Source organism: Anabas testudineus, chromosome 1, assembly GCF_900324465.2.
Source record: "Anabas testudineus chromosome 1, fAnaTes1.2, whole genome shotgun sequence".
Lineage (NCBI taxonomy): Eukaryota > Metazoa > Chordata > Actinopteri > Anabantiformes > Anabantidae > Anabas > Anabas testudineus.
This window is the reverse complement of record NC_046610.1, coordinates 23,746,577-23,772,343: the sequence shown is the minus strand read 5'-3', so window position 1 is coordinate 23,772,343 and position 25,767 is coordinate 23,746,577. Positions and strand designations below refer to the sequence as shown.

Here is a 25,767-nt window from a genome sequence, read left to right as displayed (position 1 = left end):
CAGCACAGCTCTGCTCTGCTTTGGCACTGCCCTCTAAACCCGACAAGTCTAAGGTCGCTGCATAGGTTGAATTGATATTTTTACTTTAGGATTAACATCCACCACTTTATTGGCAAAGAATATGAAAGCTGCACATAACAAGAAAAGATTTAGTGATGTTTTACAAAATTAACCACTAATATTCAAAAGTCCCTTTGGGGTTTGGATGTTTTGACACAAGCTTTTTCATATGTCACAATAATAAAATTCATAATATGGTATGAATAAAAAGATTTTGCATAGACATCACAAACGCACACCTACACAGTAGCTGACATTTGCTAAGTACTGTAAGTTATTACAGTTATTATCTGTAAGTTTCTAAGTACTGTAATTATGGAGACAGGTCTCAGATGTTAGATCAGTTACCATGTGACAAGTATAAACATAAACCTAGCTTTGAAGCCAGTATAGAGAGATTTCAAAGCACGATTGTAGGTGTGACTGTGTGTACAACAAAGAAATGAAGTAAAAAAACAAAACAAAAGAGGAACTGACACTACTGTATAGGATAGGTAGATGTGTAATAAGATGAAGATGATTATAATAATGACAAACTTTATTGATGCTCAAGGGGAAATTGCTGTTGGGCAGCTGCACATAGATACTGATGCTACTATGGGACTTTCTCTCACAAGCACTGCTCTTCCCCACTTGGACCACTAGAGGTCGACAAAGTTCACACATTCCTTACACCATCTGTCTTTTCGAGGTGAGGTGGTGGGACGGCTCACCTCCAGGTCGGGGTAGCTGAGGACCACGAGCTGGGCGCAGGCATTGACGTCGTCCCCTTTAATGAAGGAAAGGTCCACTCCTCCAATTCTCTCCAGGCCTGAGAAGTCTGGTTCCCTCTGCCAGTCCTCAGTGTCCTCCTCCAACACCTGCTTTCTCAGGCTGGCCTGCTCACTGCGTTAGGACACAAGCAGATTCAGACAGACATTCACTCACATAACAAATGATCAGCTGTGGCCAGGTCTTTTATTATATGGCAACTACTACATCTACTGATTTGTTTCTAACAATCATGTAAAAGTTACACATGTAGAGTTTGACTTAACAGAACAATATTATTTTAAATCATGATGAGTTAAAAGAGTGTTAAAAAATCAAGCATGACTTTAGCTACAACTGACGTATAAATGTTTTTAGAAACTTGGCTGTGGGCAACAGATGATGCAGACAGACATCAATTGCAGTTTTGTTCTATAAAAAATGTACAGAGTTTTGTTGGTGGCTGGACAAAATGTTCCTAGGTTTTATATTGTAATGCGGATTCTCATGTGGTCAGACTGTGAGCTGATCATAAAATATGTTCCAAAACAATTACTTCAAGACAAAAATGCATGAATACAAAAATACAGAAATCTTGCAATACTGTATATTCTTAATGGATACTTACATATACTACAAACAAGTATCTAGGACTGCAGCTATAATTATTAAACTGTAAACTTAATATGTAAATACAATACAGTGAAAATACTATAACACCTCTGAAAAATAATATAAAAATATTATAATTTTAAAGAGCACACTCTGATCTTTTAAACTGCAAATCATCGCAGATGATCAAAAATGATTTAAAACCACTTTTAAAAATAGTTACTGATTATTATTCTGTCAACAGAGTTAAGAATGAATTGTGTAACATTTGTTGACTGGAAAAGAATTTAAGCATCCAGCACTGTTCAGCAGCGTGTAACTAAAACCATGAATAGCATCACTTCTCTCTTCTCCATCAAATACAGCTGCTTCCTGTCCATTGTGAAAATGGACAGTTTTCACCTCTCATATCTTCATCTGATTCCTTATCTCATATTTTCCTCGTGCACAGTGTCCCTCACTGTTTATTATTATTTATTATTAAGTCTTAGAAAAGCAGGTTTTGTTTGAGCTGTGGCTAAACTAAGTCAGGTCTCTCTCTCTCACACACACACACACACACACTCGAGCTGGAGATGGCTGACACTGGCAGGCAGCATCCGGACATTATACACAGTCCAGGTGTTTTCACTGGAGACTGTCAGCGCCTCCTGGACCAGTGTGTGTGTCTGTTAGCAAGCTGCTACTTCAGGTTAGCTAATGATAACCAGTAGCTGCGCTAAGTTCCACTGATACTGACCGAAGTTTAGCTCAGCAAGGTTATATAAGTAATAGAGAGCCGCCTGACCTTTCCCACTGCTTGATCAGGTCTTCTGCAGGGGGAGCAGACATCTGTCTCAGACAGGGGTTTTAAAAAAGATAGAAAGAAAGAAAGAAAATCCACCTAGCACTCTATTAATACTGTACTTTGACAAGAGCAACGTGACCAGTCTGTTTTGCTTCCGCGTTTCTGACGTCATTGTAACGTCAGCGTACACCTCTCATCGGGTTTCCTACAATGCGTCTGTCGCGCCGCCATATTGGATCAGGCCTCTGCCCCGTACTGACCTGTTCAAGTAATAGAAAACCACAGACTTTTAAACTGGTTCTGGATGCTCTGATTAGAGACAGGGCAAAGCCAAACACTGAGGAATATACTGTTAAGAACATTTTTCTACAATTTGATGTACAGTCTCAAAAGAAGTAATTGCTAAGAGACATTAGGTGGCAGTAAATACTAAGTGAAGTTCATCGGGTGAAGAGAACGGCTTTGGAGTTTTGTTTAAAGGTAACCTAATATATATAATATGTTGAAATGTATATTCATTTATCAGCGATGGCTTCTATGTGTTAAGTAATATTATTATGGTCCTCCTATATCCCTTTCGTAACATTAATCTAGTATTAGTTTCATCACACTAATATTACTTGGATATAAGTTTTGTCTGAAATAAAACCAAAGCTACAAAACACTACAGAAGGATGTAAGATAGGTTAACAAATCCCACTGCAGAAAAAATCCGATGTTAACTCAGCGAGTTATTTCTTTCCCCACACTCATCATTGAGAGGCGCGGATTCCCTGATCCAACATGGCGGCCGAGTGGACGCATCGACACCAATGCGCAGAAGCGGTGTATTTATCTACGGACGGCTGCGTCACTGTCTTGCGTCAGTGTTGCGTTATGCGGATAAATGCTGCCATCTAGTGGTTTAAAATGTGAATGACAAATAGGTTTCTCACCTAAACCCGGGGTTGTGCACGTGTACACGACCTGAAACGAGGCGCGCACACAGCGTTGTGGTGGAGGGCCTACCTAGAGATTAGACATCCAACCAGAGATTTGGTTCAAGGAGAATCTCCTGAACATCAACAAGACACATGAGTTTATAGTGAACAGTCCACTTATAAGCAGTGGATGAAGTGGACAGTTTCTGTCTCCATGGGTGGTCACATCACTCAGGACATGTTAACGTTTTAACATTACCCAACCTCAAAGCTGAAGGCCGGATCCTAACCCAGTGGTCTCTGTGCACCAAGTCCCTCAAACTGTGATGTTTCCCCCCTTTGACTGTTCAGTTTGATGAGAGATCACACAGGCAGCCTCATTCCCATGGCGTCAAGAAGTGATGCTGCAGGACGTGTCAGGTAGTGATGCCAAAGGATAGCTTCTTCTTCACTCCCTATTACTTTGAATTGTTGACCCGCAGTAACTGTGGTGGAGTACTGGTGCAGTAAATGGTTTTTACTGCAACATAATAACTTCGAAAGCTATCTGATGTTAAGTCATCTGCTTTATTCTGTGCTCTATAGTTACTTCTCTGTTCCAGTCGACTTGTTTACATCAGCTTGACTTTCTTTCTTTTCTTTCTCTCTGTTTTTATCTTTCAGCAACTTCAAGTTCATTCGACATGATACAGTCATCAGCGTGGTACTGCCATCACTAACCATCATGAAAAGATACGCTAGGTAAATATGTTGTTACGTTCAAATGTTATGCTACTAACTAGAAACTACATCATAAAAGATTCTTTAAAAAGAAAGATTTTCACTTTGAAATCAAATGAATGAGAAAACTGTTGCTTTCGTTTATTTATATTACAATATGAATATGACTAGTTTGTAAAATCACCAATTCACAAGATTTGTACTCACTGTGTGTTGTAATATCAATTACAGTTTACATACAAATAAAGAGTGAAAGAAACAGATGTTTCTTCGTGGATTTCACAGTTTGCACATGTTCAGGGGGACACAGCTATAGAACCTTCACACTAACCAGCTGTGGTAGCATGGTAAACATTATCCGTGAATAAAAATGAGCGGGTTAAGAGCTCGATGTTCTGCCACACATTAGAAATCCTCCTGCTCTGTGTGTCTTTACTTTCTATTGTCTATAAACTTGTGTTATAATTTCTCAAACAAATGTGGACTTTTGAGTGCAGGACTTTTATTTGTAAAGAATATTTGCACTGACTTCCATCTGACTGGCAAAAGAAAGCCTGACAGGATGACCTGTAAAGACTACAGGATGAAATGCTCAGTTATTGACAAATAGTTGTCTTTTCAGGATGTTGATTCATTACACTTGAAGAATAATCGTGATGAACAACAGTATCAAAATTTAATTTACCTGTTATCTTCTATAACATTATGTCATTAAATCTAATTTATCATTGTCATTGCAAAATGTGGCTCTGTTCCACTACTTGACAACTTTGTGATTGCAGTGAAGAAACTTTTGACCATTCTGCTCGTTCAAAACAAACATAATCAACAGCGGCGCCTTTTCTCACCTACATACAGTAACTGACACACTGCAGCACCTTGATTTGGGGACAAGGACACACAGGTCAGTCGGGCATTATGTGATTATTATTGAAGTGAGTAGTGATCAAACCCATTTGCTGATTAAATCATTGCAAAGTAGATGCAGCCTGTGGCAGCGATTCCCAAATCTAGGGACACACGATATTGAGGGTATTCAGCATCCTGACGGGAAACATCACAACCTGGTTTGGGAGGAGCACTCTGCAGAGAGACGAGCTCTTCAGAGGGTGAGGCACCGGCGAATCGAGCCCTCAACCAGAACACCACAACTAAACAATCTGTCTTCTTTGCTCAACTATGCAATAAACACTCTCCATACATATCACATCAAAGTCATTATGTAGTACATCAGTCATGAAGTTACACACTTTCTGGTACCTTGCACATTGTTCTGTTTGCACATTTTCCACACAAATGAGGACTAACTGCACTCAGCTGTCACTTAATTTAACTTTCACTTAACTTTCTATTTTTATATCTATTCCACAGCAACCCTGCACATATTACACATTTTGAGCTATATTGCATTTTGTCTTTTCATTGTCTCATGTTCATTGTTTTGTAAAGTTCCTGATCTATTGGTCGCACAGTCCTATAAGAATTTCACTGAATATCATACTGTGTATGTGACAAATAGAATTTGATATTCCAGGTTTGGTGATCAGCGCTGGTAATTATGGTCATGTACCCAGCTTCATGCTCACACAGTGAATTTGACACAGGTGGAAATATTTTCTCATAGTTCAAGTTTAATGTTTCCAAAAATGTAAAGGCGCCATATTCTTTATTAATCCAAACATACTTTTTACAGAATTTCTCACATCTATGTAAAGAGAAGATATGCAACAATGTCAGAAAAGGAAGCTGTAAGAGAGACAAATGTGTTGAACAGTTGAGACACACAGTTATAGCCCTCATCCATCAGTGAGATCGAGATGAAAAGTGGACACGCGCTGTGGTAAAATCACAGCCAGTAACGTATGATCGAGGTCCACTTCTTTATGCCTGTGGCTTCAATCAGAAAGGTCCACTCTGCTTTCTAAGATATACACAATGAAAGCGTAACAGCCACACTGGAGTGTACACATGAAAAAGAGGACATAGAGAGAGAAAGGGGATCTAGTAAGAGCAGTTCAGTCAGGAGCGATGGTGTCGAACCATTAAAAAAAGAACCAATGGAAACCGAGCTCCTGGAGAACAAGGTGAGGGAAGTTAGTCATATGGTTTTAGACATGCTTCAGCGTGAGAAGAGGCCCAGCAGAGAAACACACCTGCCACGAGGGTCAGAGGGAGCGCTCCAAACATTTTACAGGCATCGCTTTAACCCCCAACATTCATTCTTTTACACCATCATACACAGTTAGTAGCCCTCAGTTTGAGGAGGTCCTTTTATCTTTGTACAGCATTTCATGTTATTGCAGTTAATCTTTTATACAACCCCATCATAAACAGGTAAAGACAAGCAGATTCTTTTATGAAAATAACAGGCAGGGTCAGTATCGCCAGGATAAAGCCTCTGACTCAACGGTTTCTTTTTCGCTGTCAGCTGCACTTGATAACCATGGCAACAGCACCAGATGAGTGATCTTTTCTGCTGTCTGTCTGAAGGCAGATGCACGTGAAGTCGTCAGTGCTTATTTTAACCATATAAACTCTATTAAAATAGTCTTGCATGGATGTGTTGCATTTAGAAATGTTCACTGGATTCACAATCACTCATCCATTACAGTGGTGACCTTGGAAAACAAATCAAAACAAAACAAAAAGAATATGCAGGTACATTTCTAAGTGAAGGCTAAAATGGTATTTATTGACACATGGCTCTTAGAATGGCTATATTTGAATTTTAAATAACACATCTGTAAACCCATTCACCACGTGAGCATGCACCACGCTGCTTCACCCCATCAAGTACTCGCTGAAATATAGTAACAAACCCCAGCTAACGCTAGCACATGTACAGTATCAATATGTGGTCTACTGGCACGCCATCAAATGATAATCACTACATAACATTCATCCCCTAAAGCGCGCTAGAGCCTACATTAACTCTTGAAATCAAGCAGAGAACGATGGCAGTTCTGTCCGCTCCCACCACAACACTCTAAATTCAGGCATTTCATTGGTTAGTGGGTGCTAGCCGCTAGCCAAACAGTAGCACATTCACAGATCAGTGACAAGGCATCTTTCTTGACCACTTGATTTTGACTCAAGTTCCTTGAACGTGCAGATGCCTGACAGCAATCAAACCAACTGTGGTCGTTCTAAAGTTATGATTATATATATATATATATATATGAAAACACATCCAGGAGGAAAATCTGGCAACTTATTTTCTTTCTCTCCCAACGTAAATGTAACAGATACAATGCGTGATGACACTGACGCCCCAGCTTTGAGCCGTTTGCCAGTCTGCCTGTACAAAACGCAAAGGTGGACTCCAGCCAACACCCGCGTTCCCCCCACATACACCAAACTGATAAATAGAAATATTTCACACACAGTACAAAGTCAAATTCGTGTTATTGCTTCTACCGGATTACGTCACTAAGAGTCAGACCCGGGTCAAATAGTCACGTGCTTTTTCAGGAGTGATGAAGCCCTCATGAGACAGACGGGTGGAGTTTGCCACATGATTCCGTAAGCGTAAGAAAGCACACATTATTAGCAAGTGATATTCAACCCAGGTCTAGTTAGTTTCCCCTGCCCCCCCACACTTGACCTATAAACAGTTGACCAGACTGAACAAACCCCCCGGTAACAATATGGCAAACACTGTAAATTGTTGCAGGGCATCTAACGTCCACGTGTGTATTTATACATGTGTGTTTTGTTTTGTTTTTGTATGTAACAGCGCGTCCAGTCTTTTTAACCAATGCACATGAATGAGGAAAGCGTCGTCACAGTTATGTTTCTGGGAGTGAACTTGTAAATGCATAAATGTAACAGTGACTCCAGTGTCTTTATCCTGTCCCGCAGCACAGAGGATGAGAGTATTGCTTCCTTCGCCTCACAGTGCCACAAAGAAACCTTGAACGTTGACCTTTCCGCCCTACACGGGACACAATGCAAGCAAACATTCTGCAAATGTTCTGATTCAAACAGATGCTAGGCAGTGATGCCAGGCATGAAAAATATGACCTTTGTGCAAAAATCAGCCCTTTAAATTGCACAGAGTCTCTGTGTTATTCTTTTTGCCTCTGATTTTTTTTTTTTAATTCTTTGTCTTCTGTTTGTGCAAGCATGCTTCAGCTCCATGGAGACTGGCTGTGCAATAGGAACAGAGTCCAAAGACTAGGGGAGTTGGCTTCGGTGTTGATGGTAAGGGTAGTACAGGGTGGAGGAGGGGTGGAAGTTGTGGGGATTGTGGGGACCGAAGTCCTCATGTTCCAGTTTCTACCTGGAGATCATCGAACTGGACTGTGATTGGCTAGAGGAGGTGGTGGCAGCGCTGAGCTGAGAGAAGCCACTGTGACTTGATTCCAGGCTGGTCATCGAACCCCTGAGAGCAGAGACAGATTTAGAGAAGACATACACAAACTTCACATTTCTACATCTAATTCCAACAGCTGAGCAACCCCAGTCTGTCAGCAACTATCTGAATGCATTCTGTGTGCAGATGCAGACCCATGCAGCCGAATCAAACTCACAGGAGGGAGATCAATTCACTCTGTGTGGCAAATAACACTGAGGCTCTGCCACAGGCTGCAGAAACCAACAGTGTACTGAGTAAACGAGGATGTTTGAGTTGTGTTGATGGATGAAGTAGATTCACTCTGTCTTATATGCAAAACCTATGGCAAAGCATGACATGTTTTCTATTTGTTGCCTTTTTTGCATTAACCTCTGCAGGAAGAAGTTAATGCATATGTACAGTACATGTACCAGATTGGCTGCTTGGGGCACTTGGTTTGAATTAAAGAGTCAATACAACGTTAACATGTACGTTTTGAAAACACTATGAAGACCATGTCTGTAATGTATGGATCATACTGAATACACCTACATGAAGCATGGCAACATATGACAAATGGATTTGGATGTCTTGTTAACAGTTAGGGACATACAAATATGATCACAATAACTCAAAAAGTCAAACTGAATTGTTTCTCATAATAACCTTCCTCACTCTGAAGAAGAGCAGCATGAGGAGCTCTAGTGACTAGTCTCTTTTCATTTGGATTTGATTTTATCTAGCAGTGAGGTTGCATAATACATGGTGTGATATGCTGCAACAACAACAAACAGCTCAGTGTGGCCAGGTGAACACTTCCTTCACACCTGGGCACGCTAATGATGGTTTATAGTCCTTCTCACTCACTGCTATCTGCTTCTAGTTTTCTTTTTCACTAGCTTGGCCCTTATGTCTCACGAAACAAACATTTCTTCTCTTGGCACTTTGCTTTCCACTGACTTAGAACGGTTGCTTGCTTTGTGTTTGCTTAAACGAGTGAAAGTACATGTGATAAAGTCTGTAATATGTCTTTGTGCCACGTGATGATTTAAATCCAATGTGGTGGTGCAATGTCACTAAATTCAAGTTGCTACTTCAACATGAAAACACATTGCTGATTATGACTAATAATTATAGTAGTATCATGTTTATATTTGTATTGTTTTGTTGGTATTTATTTGATTGGATTAGTTACAATCTTGGAGGTCAGAGGGCTCCCAGGTTCTAAAGGCTGGTAAAAGGAATAAAGAAAAATACAATTTATTATTAAAATTATTTTTTTTAAACTTTATGACTTTTTTTTCTCTTTTCAACTGGCAGAAAAGAGTCGTTAACCAGACTAATAATGCACTGTAAAATCTTGGCGTCTATACATGTTGCTATGCAAGTACAATTAACACATTACAGACATGGCTAAATAACCATAAATTTTATATTGATAGTTTAGATTGGTAAATGACATTTTTAAATTTAAATCACAACAGAAATATGTCAACCATTAGAAAAACATCCAGTTAAGTACTACTTGAATGGGTTAGATGGTAATTTCAAGTCTGTTTTAGAAGGCAAAGAGAAATGAAACAGCAGGTGCAGTGTAAGCAACTGGGGTTGAGCAGGCTGGTTGAGTGTTCCAGGAAATGTCTTTTTATGTGGACAAAAAAAGTGCATGTTGGTTCGTGTGTGTTGAGCCAACTGAGCTTAACCTAGCCTAGCACAGAATTCCCTATTTTGTTAGTCATGCAGGTAGGGTGACTGGAGCCAGCAGGTCGAAGAGCAAGTTAGACTGTAGTCTCAGTGCAGGGATTCCATCTTTAAAGCAACAACATCCTGTTAGCCAAAGTCAATAAAAATAAGCAAGAACAGATGCAGACTAGTATCTGTTTGCTACATAAAAAGCGCTGCCTGCCATGGGTGGGCGCCTTTCAGATTAGCAGCCACAAGCAGCAATGATAATGAGCTAGTGCTAAAGGAAAAAGGGGCAAACACCGAGCCACTTACAAACTCTGCACATCACAGCAAGCCGTTCTTCACGGGAAGAAGACAGAGCAGGAGGTAGAGGAGGAGGAGGGGGTTGTGAGCGATAGAACAGGAGCGGATTGGACAGAAAAGGCTGAATTAAAGGAGTCTCTGAGGGAGGGAAGCATCCTTATTTCAAAAACTCAGGGCCTTAAAAAAACACTCATGATGCTCTTAAGGCATTTCATAAAATCAATTTAGCAACATTACAATTTTAAGTGGCACTATGTGGAAGGTTGCAGAGAGGTAAACTGAAAGAAGACAGAGGTGGAAAATGAGCAATTATAAATGCACAATGTTCGAAATTAAAACTATCACAACTTCACGGTAAAACCTCATAACAGCAAATTATGGACACATACACACAGCAGGTTGAAATGTATGTCTGCCTTTCACTCACTCTCTCACACCCATACCCACAGTTACCAACCTGAAGTCCTCGGAGCCCAACACCTCGGTGTAGTACATGACTTTACATTTGTGCGAGGAGACCTGCAGGGTGGCCAACACGTCGTCGACACGGGGCAGGTTAGTGGCCGAACAGGCCGGCATGTTGTGGAACCTCCACTGAAGGATGTAGAAACCTGGCCACCGTGTTATATGTGAGCCCTGAGGAGAGGAGATGAATCACGCAAACATCATCAGTGAGTGAAGTGCCAAAAATAAATAAATAAATAAATAAAAAAGATTGTGAAGTATAAAACATGGGGACTGTTAGGCAACAATTAATCCTCGAACCTCACCTGTACGCTCTCACCCTCCTTGCAGGTGAGTGGGGACTCCACCATGCTATAATCTTGCCCCAGCGTCCAAGATTTGTCGATGAGCTGGACGTTGTTGCCACCCGGGGAGGTGATGCCGTGGGCTCCAAGAGGGTCTTTACGTGGCAGCTGTGGAGCTCGCTTGGAGTGGTATATGTTGAAAACAATATCTCCTTTGCACACATCAAAGTCCCAGGTGATCACAGAGGAAGCGTCTATGATTTCTATTAGCAGCTGTTTGGAGGAAAGAGAGGAGGAAGTACAGGGATCAGATCGGACAGAACTCCCATTTTTTCCTTTTTTTTCTTTTAATAATGCCAGAGCACTGTAATAGTGAACCCTGCACTCTTGTGCAAAACTCAAGCTCTTGTATTCTCTTCTTCGCTCCATATTTGGGCACCAGCAAAATGTGGTAAACATCTGTGTGAACATCTGTTTTTGAGGTTACAGATCAAAAATCAAAACTGCTTCAGAGAGTGATTAAGCATGACAACGCATCTTTCCCTTTGGTATAAATAATGTAACATGACAGTAACAGATTATTTTTCAAAGCCACGCCATATTTGTTTTATTATGACTTCACCACCAAGGAGTCATGTTTGACTTACAACCACTAGATGGCAGAACTTTCAAAAAAACTGGCTTCAGAGACCTAATGGGGCTCTCTCTTGTCCTGTCCTACATTCATTTAAAAACATCACCGCAGGCTTCTCATCTTTATGCCTGTGCAGTGTTGCTCCGAGTTCAGCCTCACCTCGTGTGGCGCTCCCTTGAAGATGCTGGCACTTTGATAGATTGTCTCGGTCCACAGGCGGACATCCTCATTCTCCAGCTCCTCGGGTGTGCGGTACATTGACTTGGGAACCAGGCCACCTTCTGGTACCTCGCACTGCAGAGAAAAAGCAAAAAGAAAAGAAGAAAAAAAAAAAAAAAAAAAAAAACAACACACACACACATACATTAAATTAGGTTAGTAAATGAGATCTCGGTGTGGGTAACATTGTTTCCCAAAATTCAGACTGAGAATCATATTATCAAATAAGCTACAAGTACAAGTTTTCCTCAGACACTTACCATACACTCTCCTGCCAGGAAGTCAGGGATGATTTCTTTGTCGATGTAGTCCACCAGCCCCCCAGGACCCTGGTAGTCATTGCCTGCATAGATCAGGAACTTCTTGCGGGTGTTTTCATCAATGAATGGACTCACCTATGGATAGAGACAGGGGTGAATATGAGTCATGGACATATAAAACTGGCAGTACTAACCAGTACTGGTTTTTCATTAAGAGCTTTCATCTCCATATATATTCATACTGGACATCAACATATTGTTAGAGTTAGTGTGCATCACTCCTGGTTCTTACCAGTGTCCACAGGACAGGGAAGACTCTGGGAGCTCTCAAGATAAGCAACCGCCCCAGCGTCTCTGGGTAGTTAGCCTCCACAACTTCGATGATCCTCAGCAGTGCCTTGACCCCAGGTCGCCATAAGTGACGCATGTTCAGCCCCTCCAGATCTACCAGACATGTCCAACAGCTACACAAGTGGAAAAGAGAGGATTAGTGTGTTGATAAACTTGCACCACAGAGACACACACAAACACACACACACAAGTGGGCGACAGTCGCTTTTGCGACCACTTAGCACTTGTCGTCCTTAAGTGAGGCTTAAGTGGTGAAGGCAATGCTTTGCTACTTCTCCATCCCCCTCAAATGCCTTCTACATCCTCCCTTACCCTCCATCTATTCTGGCTGGAGACTAGCTGGTGATATGACAGCCATTCAATAGTTCACATGCCTTCCTGTGTGGCTCTTATCACAGACACCTCCTCCTGTTGGAGAAGGCTGACAGATGACAGATACCTCTCCCACTTCTGTGTCACTCTCTCCATCGCCACCTGAATCAGTACACTCACAAATGAGCCTAGTGCATTCTTTCCATGTTGGCAGCGATACTCAAGTGTGTCTGTGAATGTGCACCTGTGTGCAGGCTACAACTGCTCAATTTAATCCAACTGGCTTATATAGTGCCCGGAAAAAAAAAAAAAAAAAAAAAAGTTGTGTATAGTAGTATAAGTATATTAGCATTAATCTAAGACTGTAGGATTATTATCATTATTATTTTTTTCAGTTAGTAGTTAATCTGTGCACTCCATCCTTTATGATTCCTTTGCACATTCCTATGATGTTAAATTCATGTATGACCAAAAACTCTGAATACTTAATTTTTAGTTTTTAAAATGTCAGGAAAAAAAAGACTATGACTAATTCCCAGGGGTCAAAGTGTCTTCAAAATCCTTGTTTAGTTAACCAGCATAGAGATTTTGTTAACATTAAACAGAGAGTGGGTGTTATAGCTTCATAGGTTACTTAAAGTGACATTCATGTTCTGACGATCCACTAAGTAGTGCTTTTTATAGGTTTGTATGTAGAGCAGATTTACCTGATGGGTCGACCAAACACCTTGGTGTTCTCTTCACAGCGTCTCAGACCCTCCTCATTGATAGATAAGACCTAAGAAGACACAATATGTACATTTGTGACTCACAGTGAGTCCAACATTATAAATAAACACACTATTCATACATGTCCTGAGCTGTAAACATCCTGGTGTCAGTACGCTTGCCTCTGGACATTACTTCCGTAACCTGTAATCCAACACCAAAAAAGCTGGCCTATAAACTTGGTGACCTACATTAATACACCATAACTTAAAATGTGGTGCCACTTACATGTCTGAGCAAAGATTCCTCTCCGAGAGCACGGACTAGTCCTTTAGTGTCCATCTGGCCCAGCCTCAGGATGTACAAAGGACGGCCATCTAGATAAATAAAGCAAATATTTACAACAACCCATCACAGTGTTTATATTTGACAAGGCTGCATGTTAAGTGGAAAGGTCTGCATTGTTTGCCTGCCCTTTTTTCCTGTTTGTCAAAGACAATAACTGACTGTGTGCACTGAGAAATGTTTTGCCCCCGTTGATCCCAAACAAAGACTTGTCATTTTCAGTTGGATTTATTTTGTCAACAGTTAACCTCTGTTCTAAATAAGGAATGCACACCATGCACCAAAATGAGGAATATGGCTGTGTGTTCCAGAGTGTGTGTAACTTGACCTCATGTTTAATTATTTCCATGCTAAAGGCAGTTGATTGCTAAGAATGACTGTGTGTGTGGTGGAAACGGGAGAAGCAAGATCTTGCTCTAGTTTACAGCACCAGAATAACCAACTCAGAGATGCCCTACATACATCCTACGTGTAGATGTGTGTGAGTGTGCATGCACATGGGGGACTAACCTCTGTCATGGTGGTGCCAGCCCCCGGTGTAGTAGTCCTGAAGGACTTGTGGTGAGGTCCAGGTCTCCAGCAAGTAATCCACCTGGTGCTGTTTCCTCCAGGTCAGTGATTGGCAAAGGATCTCCCGTGCCCTGTCCATGTTGAAGTCCCTTGCCCGCAAGAAACGCAGGATGTGCTCGTCTTTGGGGATCTAAATAATAAAGAGAGGGCATTTAGCTTTTGTTGATTTGTGAACAAAAGAACAAAACTTTTGTTATGAATTTGACCTTGAATGATAATAAAAAAAAAAAAAATCACCTTTCCCTTATGTGTCTCCTGCAGCCATATACGAAGTCTAATCAGACAACTCTCCTGCAGTGGAGTCAGGTCGCCTAGGTAACGTTTAATGTAGTCTGCATCTAGCTTGTCTGAAACATAATAACAGATGAACACAATTAAAACAAACACAAAACTCCAAAGTAAAACAATGTAGAATACATCGTTACTGAAACCAGAACTCAAATGTTGCCATTTCCTTGCTAGTTTCTTTAAAACAACATGTTTGATCACCTTCAGGTGTGCCAGCCAGGATCTCAGTTAGGCTGTCAGCCTGAAGTAAGCTGTTATCCAGCTTGACATCCTGAGAGGCACTGTCTTCGGTGGACAGTGGAACAGAAACTGCAGGTATGACAGCGAGTCTGGGGATGTCTGGTGTGTTGGTGGAGGGGCTGGTTGGCCTGGATGAAGGCAGAGAAATTGTGGAGGGAGTCCAGCGGGACACATGAGTGATGCCCTCTTCTTCTAGCTCCTTCAGATAGTACTCAATGATTTCTTTTCCCTATAAAATTAAACAGCAACAATACTCATATTACTATATATGCATGTGCACTTCATTTAAACAAAAATGGCTGAGACTCTGCATATTGATTTAGAATATCCAACCGAAGTGCCAGTTAATAGAAAGACTGGGAGAAAATAAAATTAGTCCATTCACCACTGCCCACATGTATTCTAAATTAAGGCAGATGACTCACCGAGTCTACAATAGAAGACCCCTGTCCACTGTAAGAGCTTATACAAGCCTATCTGTGCAATTACAGGATGACACAGGCTGACTCATGTACTTCACACAATGCAATGTTTTCTGCGCAACCCATGCAGCACCCATTACGCTACATTTTGCAACCAATCATGTCTTGTGAACTTATGTTTGTGAGCTATGTCTAAAGTAAAAAAGCAATATGTAAATGTAACCGTTAGTTATCATCAGTATCAGCACACCTTTTTGATACTGCTGGCATACTGCTTCATAGCAATCTTTTCCACAGTGCTCTCAAAGCCGAAGAAGGACTTGATGTCCAAACTGGCAGTCTGCTCAAAACACGTCCAGTCCTCATTCTCTGGGTGAACCTGTGGAAACACATACAAAAGACATACTGCTTTTTATACAGTACACATGGAGTAGGAAGGTGACCAAGTTACTATGGTTACCACACACCCGGCTTCACTGGATGGTGACGCACAAGAGTGCAATTTTCACACTATGAGTGGGAGTCTATGTATGTGTGTGTGTGTGTGTGTGTGTGTGTGTGTGTGTGTGTGTGTGTGTTGGTGTCAGTCAGTCCATGTAAAATGAGCCCACACACACACACACACACACACACACACACACACACACACACACACAGACACACACACACACACATGTTATGTGGGGTGTAAAGCTTGAGAGGTGACGCTGATAGGACAGTCACCACCATTATTTGGTCAACATATGACAAACCAGGCATCTTCCTTGTGATTCTAGGCGTGCTATGGAAGCTTTGTGTTGTGGTGGGCTGGAGCCCATTTTAGTATGTTCTATGATTATTTGCTGAACAACGCAAAGTTAAATCCAGGTTACCTTAGTTAAATCCTTTCTGGAGGCACACAGCTGGTAGCTTTATTATCCTTGGAAAACAAAATATTTTAGCTTTAGCCAGGTCCATTAGCTCAGTCTAATTGAGCTGTCTATCTGGGTTACGGTTAGCACAGTGTGCTAAAGCTTACAGTGAGAACCTCTGTGTTGCCTTGGACCTAAAATTAGAGCTGTAGTTGTTTGGAGGCTAATATGTTGTGCTTGGCCTCATTAACTCAGAGTACATTCATTCATAAATATACAGATCTGGAGTCAGCTAGGTATTCACTGCACACAGTAGGGCTGGGAGCAAAAGAGGGAAGACATGCTGGTTTCAGATCAGTATTTGAGAGCATTCAGCCAGAATGTGAGAGGACTGAATAATTCACATAGCGATATAGACTCAGATAGCTAGCAACATGCTCACTGCTAGTCTAAACATGGCTTCCTCTGCAGGGAAGAAGAGAAGAGATTAGAGGAGGTGCTGACACTAGCATGAGCGTGCTGGCGGCAGCTTGCTATTGAGCAGCTGAACAACAGCTTTACACAGCGTGCGTGTGTGTGTACTTGCTTTTATAGACAAGAGATTCTATATAACTCAATGGGGTAAACATATCAAATTAAAAAAAACAGTGAGACCAGGGTCAGGGTGTGATTGTCTCTCTGAGGCCTCTTGTACCAAAAAATACCACTCATGTTTTAGGCTCCTTTTGGACAAGAGCCTGCACTAAACATGACAGTGCTCTGTGTGTGTGTGTGTGTGTGTGTGTGTGTGTGTGTGTGTGTGTGTGTGTGTGTGTGTGTGTGGTACTGACTGAATAGCAGCAGGTCTCGTGGATGATAACCCTGTTGGAGAAGGTCTCATTGTGGGACTCGATGTGAAGCGTCCTCTCCTTTCGGTTCAGAGTGTTTTTCTGGATGAAGTAGACGTAGTCCACACCAGCAATCTGCACACACAAAAAGTCATGTAATACTCTCAAACATTAATAAGAAGCTGGTACACATCACCACAACATATTGCACTTGTAATGCACAAAAACACACTCTTTTAAGCAGCCGCGGGGCGTCCACATCCAGGGCACAGCGCCGTTCAACCCTGTGGGTGGATCCATCTTCGCTGCTCTCCTCATTTACCACGTCACTCGCCACAAACATAGGGATGAGATGGCAGGTGGGAAATCTGCGTTCATAGGCCTGAAAAAGGAACACACACTAATTGTGAGTTAAGACATTGACTTTAAATCTGGGAAGATTGGTTTTTAATTTTAGTCTAATGACTGGACTTTCAGTAACTCCAGTGTCGTATCTTTACATGTTGTGCAGAGAGCAGACAACTCTGAGACAATGCCTTATCAGAGAGGGAGTTACTGTTTGTTCTCAGTAGCTGAATGGTTTTTGGATAAAGTGTCTCACTGAAATTATCCATCTCTTTTTTTCCCCCAGAGAGTCACATAAGTTGTGATCAAATTTCATTATCAAAGTTGCTTTTATTTACCTATGAAAAAACCAACAGGATGCTCGTGTTTCATGTTGGTATTTAAATTATACACGTACACCGACATATTTTCCTTACCAAGTTTATTTTGTATTTGAGATTTACTGAAAATCTCAGGAATAATTTAGCTTTAAAAACAGAATACTCAGCTACTATGGGCATTGTGTTGGCAGCTTATATAAAACTCATTAGAAAAAGTGTCACACTTTTTTTTTTTTGAATGCAAGCATTGAGCTGCAAGGGTCTAAGAATCTGAATAGGTGGGCACAGAATAGCTCTGTGCAGGACCAAACAAAAGCTCCTTTAACTTTGAACTGTTCCAAAGTCCCCAGCTGAAGCGAGCTACAACAGTGAATGGTCCAGCTTCATATCCAATTACAGGCTCTGTGCACTACGGCAACACTGTCTCCAAACGATATGTTTTCACAAATGCAAAATACAGGCAAACTCAGCTGGCAAAGGCTGGTCAGCTGTTAAGCAACTGGACTGTGACTGTCACGAAGTTCAAGCTTTATCGGCACCATTCTCTTATGCTGAATGGCATTGTTGGTGAGTCTAAACAGCTGACTAGACTGGGAAGTGACAGTAAACTGTAATAAAGTTAGTCACAACACTGTGCTGACTGACACGCTCATGTCATGTATCCCTGCAGCAGACATCAACAGCATATGTTGTCATTTTAAAACTTGTGAAGCTCCAGTCTGCAGCATATGAATGGATTCATTGATCTTAGAATCACTGAGCAGATGGGGGAATGGTAGATATAAAAAGGGCCCTGGAAAAGAACATGTACTGTAGTAGGCAATGTAATACTGTCATAGATTCTTTATCAGTGAGACTCTGAATTTACCACTGAGAACATGGACTAAAATGAAATACAAGACACGGATCAGACTGAGAATGAGTGCTGCTCACGAGACTTTTGGGTTTGGCTGAGTTGGTGTCAGCGGAGTCTCACAGATAAAGAAGCTGTGTTCTGTGACACATGGGATAACCCATGTGTCACTGTTTGAATTCACGTGAATGAGGAACAACAAAAGATTGGCGTGAAATAAGATAGGGCTTGACATTCAACTGAGCTGAACACACAGTTACTTTTGTTTTTAACGAGAGTAATTTCTACTGACTGGTCCAAACAGAAGGTGTGAGACTGTTCAGTAGTTTGTTTTGTGTATGAGTAGGCAGTCAATAGGGTGCAGCAGCTCCTGACATACCACTCGGAGGGCCTCTGAGCCACTCTGCTGTCCACTGGCCACTGAGTGAATGCTGAACTGTTTTTCAGCTCTGACGCTCTGGAACAGTGGTCATCAGTTTTGTACTGCTGTCAGCACAACAGCATTGACTGTAAATATCACTTGCACCCATAAACAACAACTATAGGCCAACAACAAAGTCAGCCACAAATGCCATGCCCCACCAAACACACCACTGCCTTTCACTCTAACAACAGGCTATATGCTGTACAAACACAACACCGGGTATGCTTTACAGTTGTAATAAACCACTACGGGGAACAAAATGATCTCCTTCAGTGTCTGGTTTGGTCTCATGAAAACACAGACAAAACTAAACAAACAGAACAACTTTCATTTGCCCCCTGTGCACTGAAAATAGCTTAGCTGTTCTAGTGATAAAAACAGGAAACAAGAAGGTCATGATGCCAGGTTATTCCTGAAAAGGGAAATGTATGATCACAATGTTGTTTTTTTTAGTAGAGTTCCCATTTTACTGGAAGTGTTGACTACTATAGCTTATTATGATTACAAACTACATCTTAACTAACGATGCACAATTGTCAGATTGTGATTACTGAGATAATATTGCAAATCGTTATATATTAAAGAGTATCAAGAGTCGACTTGCTTATCAAGGAAAATGAATTAATGATCATTTTGAAATGTGTGTTTCTGAAACAAAAAATGCAAAAGTAAGTAGAATAAAGCTATGTTTTTTTAAATCCAAACATTGAAATAAGCTCACACTAAAGTGTGTGTTTTAATAAAATGTAGAAAATAAATGAAACCTAATAATATCTTTTTTTTTTTTTTTTTTTTTTTTAGGTATTTTTTAGATATTTGCAACATGTAGTGCAACTCACAGCTGTGCTACATGATGAGGTAGTAAAGACTTTTAATGCAATATTTGAAAAATTCCATCGTATTTTTTTTACCACATCAATCTCTGAAATTCTTTCCTGTTTTAGTTTTATTTAACTACCCCTGAAGCCGCAGCCCACGCAGGATGTCAACTCACATTTAACAGGATCTAGTCATCGCATGTTCTCTGACGTCTATGAAACCCCTCATTCATTCACTTTGCATTGTGTGTTCTTCAGACAGGACTCACAAAGCACAGCTGAATGTAAGCACACCGAGTCAATATTTAGGTCATTTGGCATTTATCCAGCTAATTACTTAAGTCTATATTGACCTACCTAATTCATTACTAGCAAACAGTGAGGACGTGTGTAACACTAGAATTCCATTAAGATCTTTTCATTAGTGTCTCCTCTTCCATGCAATGGTACAGATAGACGGTAGTGATGCTTTCCAAGGACCTGTTGCTGGATCTACTCAATTTAGCAACAGATAATGGATCTAAGATTTCATAACCATGTCATCTGTGTGCTGAAAATCAAACAAAAAGCTATAGGTTCAATGAGCTCTATATCTTACACTTGCAATGCAAAACCATTCTAACTTCTCAATAAGCAGACATGGTGACATTTTAATAACAAATATTCCTGGCTTTTCATGACACCACCCATTTACGTAGGCAGTCTTTGGGATAAGGAGCAGGCACTGATGACACATCAACTCAAACAGGCACGGCAACCCAACTTCACCACAGTAAATATTCCCTTGTCCTTTGCCTCAACTCTTTCCTGGAATGTTTTAGCACAGTGAGACAACAGAAAAACATGAACAAACTCAACTTCAGTCTTCATAAATAAGTCATTCCAAGTTTCCAGACCCAGCCCACACAGCACTTCATGTGTTTAAAAAAAAAAAAAAAACACTGCGAGAACGTCGTCTTCCAGTCTCAATGGTGATATAATTTGTTTGGACACACCTCAACTGGCCAATCCATGAGTAATGGTTTCTGGAATGTGGCTGGAGAGTTTATGTGCTTTCCAGGGGTGCAGGAGAGAAAATGTAACAAACAATACACTAACATAATCCCTTCCTGCATACACAAAAACATCTCCTGGACATCGGGCAGTGTGGATAAGAACACGGATATAGAAAATAAGAACTGTGCTGCTCAGGAAGGTAGATTCAGGAAATCTAAGAGTTCCGAGGGGACACATAACATACTTTGAGACTACAAAGGGCTGTGTAGTGCATGCGTACGTGTGTTACATACTACAGGGAAAGAAAATACTGGCAAGCAGCCCAGCCATTCTCTGGCTACTCTGAACTACTGTCATAAAAAAAAACAAAAAAAAAAAAAACACACACACAACTACAAGCTAAGCAAACGCAGGAAAAAATTCTCTAGGACAGTTAAAGTTTTATTTTTGATTTTTAATATTTAAAAAGGGTGACATCCCTGCAGTAACAACAAGTCAAAGGTCGACTGTCACTGTTTTTATCGTCTATCTGCACTACTCAGACCCCTGTCTGTGGCTTTTTAGCTGATAATTCAAATTTTTCTTTTTGTACTTTGACAAGTACTGTCTAGCAACAACTGTTTTGGCCCAGATGAACGCAGCGTGAGGCAGTGCACCAGTCAGTCTATATCAGCTCTAGTTCTAGCTTAATGCCTCACAGCCCTAACCTTAAGTTTGTCTACGAGTGTGCAGTACACAGAGGTGTACAGGGCTATGCTCACAGCATCAGAACACATACCAGACCTGCGTGCAAGGATGTTTGCTTGAGCATACATCTTGCAGCATTGCCTAAGATATTTCACCTCGTTACAAACTTCAAGATTAATGCCCATCTATTTAAAAACTAGAAAGTTCAGTGTCTGATGTGTCAGTAAATAAATGTATAGTCCCTCACAGAACAGTTGCATAATCCTAATTAAAACATTCAGAAGCCAGAAGAATTTCATGAGAGATAATTTGGTATAAAATAAATAAGCATTTACCTTCTGCATATACTGTATACAGGACAAACAATGACAAAATTAGATCAAGTATGACATACAGGTCAATAGTTTGCGCTAAACATGTGAAAGTTGACCTGGTTTTGTTTAGTGAATTAATATGGCTGAGAAGCTTAAGTATCATTTAGCAGCAACACTGTATCCAACAATCACAGTGAACATCCAGGGATGTGCTGATGACAATGGTGTTGAGTCACACCGATAGCCAAAACACAATAACAGTAAATAAAATGGTACAATGTGAATGAACTGACATTTAGAGCAAAGAACAAGAGCAAGATGTAAGACAAGAAAATTTCCTTGCAATTCTGTTTTGAATGTGTATATATATGAAGCATTCTGCCGCTGCACACTAGGGTACCATGACAGATGGCATGACTGTGGTTAGAGGAAGAAAGTGGTGTAATGTATTGCAGTGCCAGAACATAATTACCCTAAATTGGATAAAAGTCAAGAAACACCCTCACCCAAAGCCAACACTGTTTTAATCTTCCAACACGTGTGATGCAATATTTCTATGAATTTGCAGCTCTCGACTCCAGGGAGACATGAACTCACTTGAAACTAAATGTTATGGTGGATAAAGTTACACAGCTAAGGACAAAATGCTACTAACACACTTGAGTTCTTGTTATTTGTTAGACAAGGTCATTTTCCTGTTGCTGCATCTTCGAAAATGTTATCTGAAAGTGAACAGAGGGTCAATTTGAAGGGGAAGGAAGAAATTCTTTGGTAGGTTTCCTTGGAGCAATACTCTTTAACTCATTTCCAACTTCCTCAGAAGCAGTGTCACATTTCTGGAGCTTATGAAAACGGTTGTGTAATAGAGACGACAGCTGCCCAGAGGTCAACTTGTGCTATTTTTAATCAGCTGGTTTCTCTGGCAGCTGTAAACATGAACACATTTTGGTCTGGGCACTTTAAAGATTAAGATACTTGAGTTGAGGACAGGCTAGAGATTAAGCCAAAACACAGAGCCAAGCAAAGTACACAAAGGCTAAGATGCAGTGGTCGAGCTGGATGCATGTTCGGCATACTCAGACAAAATTCGAAAGAAGACTGACTATCTGAAGAAACACTTGAGATGTTCTATTCATACTAATGCATGATGATCAATCATTGCTGGAGTAGTATACACACAGAGAAAGAGTGTTTTAAGGTACTCAACCTTCCAGCATAGCACCGCAGTGTCCTACACATGCTGACACTCTCACAACTAACAACTGGCAACATTATCGAGAGGGTTATCACACTGCTCTCTTTCTCTGAAGCTGTACTCCAGTGTTTCCCTTGAAAAACACCCGATACACACTATACAGTGACTTCACAGCCCCTTTGACGTCAGATGTGAACGATACCTGGTATGAACATGGGTCGCTGGCAGGGGTGTGACGTCATTCAGCCAGTGTTTGATGGAAAAAAAATCATTACAAGCTTCTACCCACCACCACAAGCTATTGGATGTCTTGGCCACGGTGGGATGTCATTACATGGGTTGATATCACACACATCAGCTTATTGACATATTTGTGCTTTAGTCTGCTGTGTGTATGCCAATAATTAATTGGCTTGACTGGGTCAAATTAAATGTTGCTTGCAAACAGGATGTTAGGATGCTGACTGGTGGACAATTGGGGTCAGAAGTACATTTCAGACGATTAGGCCTACAGATTAGTTATCCACTGGCTAGAACTCTGCACCCACAACACGCAAAATGAAAATAATGTTAGAACAGGTTCTCAAAGCCACATAACCTGCTTAAAATTATAGAGAAAGGGATATGAGGAAAATTCCTCCTGGTTTTCATTTTCAGACAGCAAAGCTATAAACTCCAAACTAGGTCATTGACGAGGATGGAGGGGGGAGAGCAGGAGCAAAGTTACTAAGCAAGCAGTGTGAAAATTCTGGGTTTCTACGAACTGACTCAAATGTACAGCGATGTGTGAAAACGAAACAAAAAAAACAACAACCTGGTGTTAAGTGTTTCTTGTAAATCCTTATGACAAATAGTACATTACAATTCAGACAGGAAATACAGGTTTTTCAGGATACTAGCAATGATCAGGAAGAAGTGGTATGCATAATGGTTTAATAGGGACAAGGAGGAAAAGAAAAAGATTGTGCCTACAAGCTGGGTGAATAGACATAAAACCGACGATGGGTTTAAACATCATAGAATGCTCATCATAGAAAGAAGAGTGTATGTGACGGTGCCTTTATGATACCAAGTCCTTGGTACACTTCTGCATAAAGCTTTTTCATTTAAGAAACTGACATTTCTGCAGCATGGTTTAAGGACATTAAGTATGCTACTAGTAAATGAATACAGTAGAGTGCACACAAAAAAACAGTAATCAATGTTTTCACTGAAGTTTTTGCTAACACACTGTGGTTACTGGAATTTAGTAACACAACTGACAGAGAATTTACAGGCTTTTCTTGACAACATTACTTTGTTTATTATAACTGAAAGTAAAACTTAAAATCAGTAAACTGCTGCAGTTTGGTCCAACAGGGTTTTAATAAAAACTGGTTTTGGTATGACTCATCTTATCTTTTCAATGGATGTGTACAGACAGAGCATTTGAATGTGAAACAAAGTAAGTCAAGCCAATCCTGGGAAAAAAATCCTTAATGTGGACTGATATTAGCCACCGCAAGCAATGCCTATAGTTTCCTTAATGTTAACCTGGGGTTCCTTGTGACCTCCTGGTCCACATAATTGCTCCCTGTGCAATATTTGTTGGTCAACCACTCCTGTGGATGGTAATGGTGTTAAATATTCTCCATTTGTACACAATCTGCCTCACAGTTATCCACACAGTCCAAATTCTTTCTTACCCTTTCCAGCATCAAAAACTCTTCTTCTAAGGTCCTCAGCCATGACTCACTTGTATCTACTCTCATACTCTGCCAAAAACAAATATGTAGAATTGGACAATTTTCTACAAAAAATAAATGTTTGATAAAGCGTAATGTTGTTTTGTCTTGTTTGATTAATGGGGATATCTTTATCTTATTCTAGGACTGTCAACTGCCGGACAGGCAAGGTTATAGAATTTCACCCCTCATCAGATCCAAAAGCGTCTGAGCTTAGGTGTAGACTGGATGTGGGGAAGCAGAGAGAACAAGCTCCTGATTCAAAAGATGCAACAATAGAGCCTTTGGTTTCTGCATGCCATACCACCCACTTCTCTCCTTCTAGTGATCTCATTGCTACAGTGTGCATTGTAATGGCATAACTGCCTAAAACAACCAACTTGGTGACAAGGAGAGGGAGAAGACACTTCCATATATGAATGTAAAGTTCTAAGTATTTGGTAGAGGATGCATTAAGTTAAACTATAATCCTAAGTAGTGTATGCCTGAGTGCATATATGTATGCACCAGGTAATAGAAAGCAGCTGGATAGGCAAAAAAGTAATCACAGTAAGAAAAAGAGATGCTGAACTAAAACATTTGTGCTGGTGTAAGCCTTAGTGAGACATCTGCTCAGACAATGACACTCTCCGATGATGAAATGGAGCAATGTCAAAAGAAGCATTTTGATGGGATTTGATCGAATGTGAATCCATTGTGGAATCCACTTATTGATTATATCCCTGCACTTACAGTCCCAGCCTACAGCTATGAACAGCGTTTGAGACCATAAACGCTTTCTGCCATTTTACAGTAAAACACTACATGAACAACATGTTTCTACTTTCAGTAAAATGTGATGTTGTATTTAAATGGGCAGATAAATTTGGAGATGGTGTACAATGTTTATTTTAAGTGTTTGCCTGATGAGTCATGAATTATCAGTTTGTTCTCTACACAGCACCAAAGTAATGTATATAGATTAATGAGAATGCTTTACAGTAAACTGGTGCATTACTGATATCCTAATTTACAGTAACTGAAACAGACGTGATGTCATTGCATTTGAACCACTACCAGATTTGATTATTTTATTAACTGCAATGATGTTCTGGTTCGTGGTGGTTTCAGTAAATGCTGCTGGAGCTTCCCGAACAACGGA

The 25,767-nt window shown here is 40.6% G+C and overlaps 2 protein-coding genes across 4 annotated transcripts in view; both read right to left on the bottom strand.

Moving 5' to 3' along the window:
* LOC113162374 (endonuclease V) overlaps nucleotides 1-2,356 on the bottom strand; it is a 53,702-nt gene extending 51,346 nt beyond the window's left edge. For all 3 annotated transcript variants that reach the window (XR_003298816.1, XM_026360459.1, XM_026360460.1), the window contains exons 1-2: nucleotides 2,210-2,356; nucleotides 774-945 (exon numbers count right to left, since the gene is read on the bottom strand). Coding sequence is in view for 2 of the 3 variants with exons in the window: in XM_026360459.1 (XP_026216244.1) it covers nucleotides 774-945; nucleotides 2,210-2,253 (216 nt within the window). In the remaining variant the exon portion in view is untranslated. The remainder of the gene's footprint in view (nucleotides 1-773; nucleotides 946-2,209) is intronic.
* Nucleotides 2,357-5,460: 3,104 nt separating this feature from the next.
* si:dkey-237i9.1 (SEC14-like protein 1) overlaps nucleotides 5,461-25,767 on the bottom strand; it is a 28,494-nt gene continuing 8,187 nt past the window's right edge. Inside the window, exons 3-16 of the mRNA XM_026359702.1 lie at nucleotides 17,183-17,332; nucleotides 16,954-17,085; nucleotides 15,523-15,651; nucleotides 14,812-15,079; nucleotides 14,560-14,669; nucleotides 14,263-14,452; nucleotides 13,696-13,784; nucleotides 13,407-13,477; nucleotides 12,329-12,500; nucleotides 12,037-12,171; nucleotides 11,717-11,851; nucleotides 10,945-11,196; nucleotides 10,632-10,810; nucleotides 5,461-8,233 (exon numbers count right to left, since the gene is read on the bottom strand). Of these exons, the coding sequence (XP_026215487.1) occupies nucleotides 8,128-8,233; nucleotides 10,632-10,810; nucleotides 10,945-11,196; nucleotides 11,717-11,851; nucleotides 12,037-12,171; nucleotides 12,329-12,500; nucleotides 13,407-13,477; nucleotides 13,696-13,784; nucleotides 14,263-14,452; nucleotides 14,560-14,669; nucleotides 14,812-15,079; nucleotides 15,523-15,651; nucleotides 16,954-17,085; nucleotides 17,183-17,332 (2,118 nt within the window). The 3' untranslated portion in view covers nucleotides 5,461-8,127. The remainder of the gene's footprint in view (nucleotides 8,234-10,631; nucleotides 10,811-10,944; nucleotides 11,197-11,716; nucleotides 11,852-12,036; nucleotides 12,172-12,328; nucleotides 12,501-13,406; nucleotides 13,478-13,695; nucleotides 13,785-14,262; nucleotides 14,453-14,559; nucleotides 14,670-14,811; nucleotides 15,080-15,522; nucleotides 15,652-16,953; nucleotides 17,086-17,182; nucleotides 17,333-25,767) is intronic.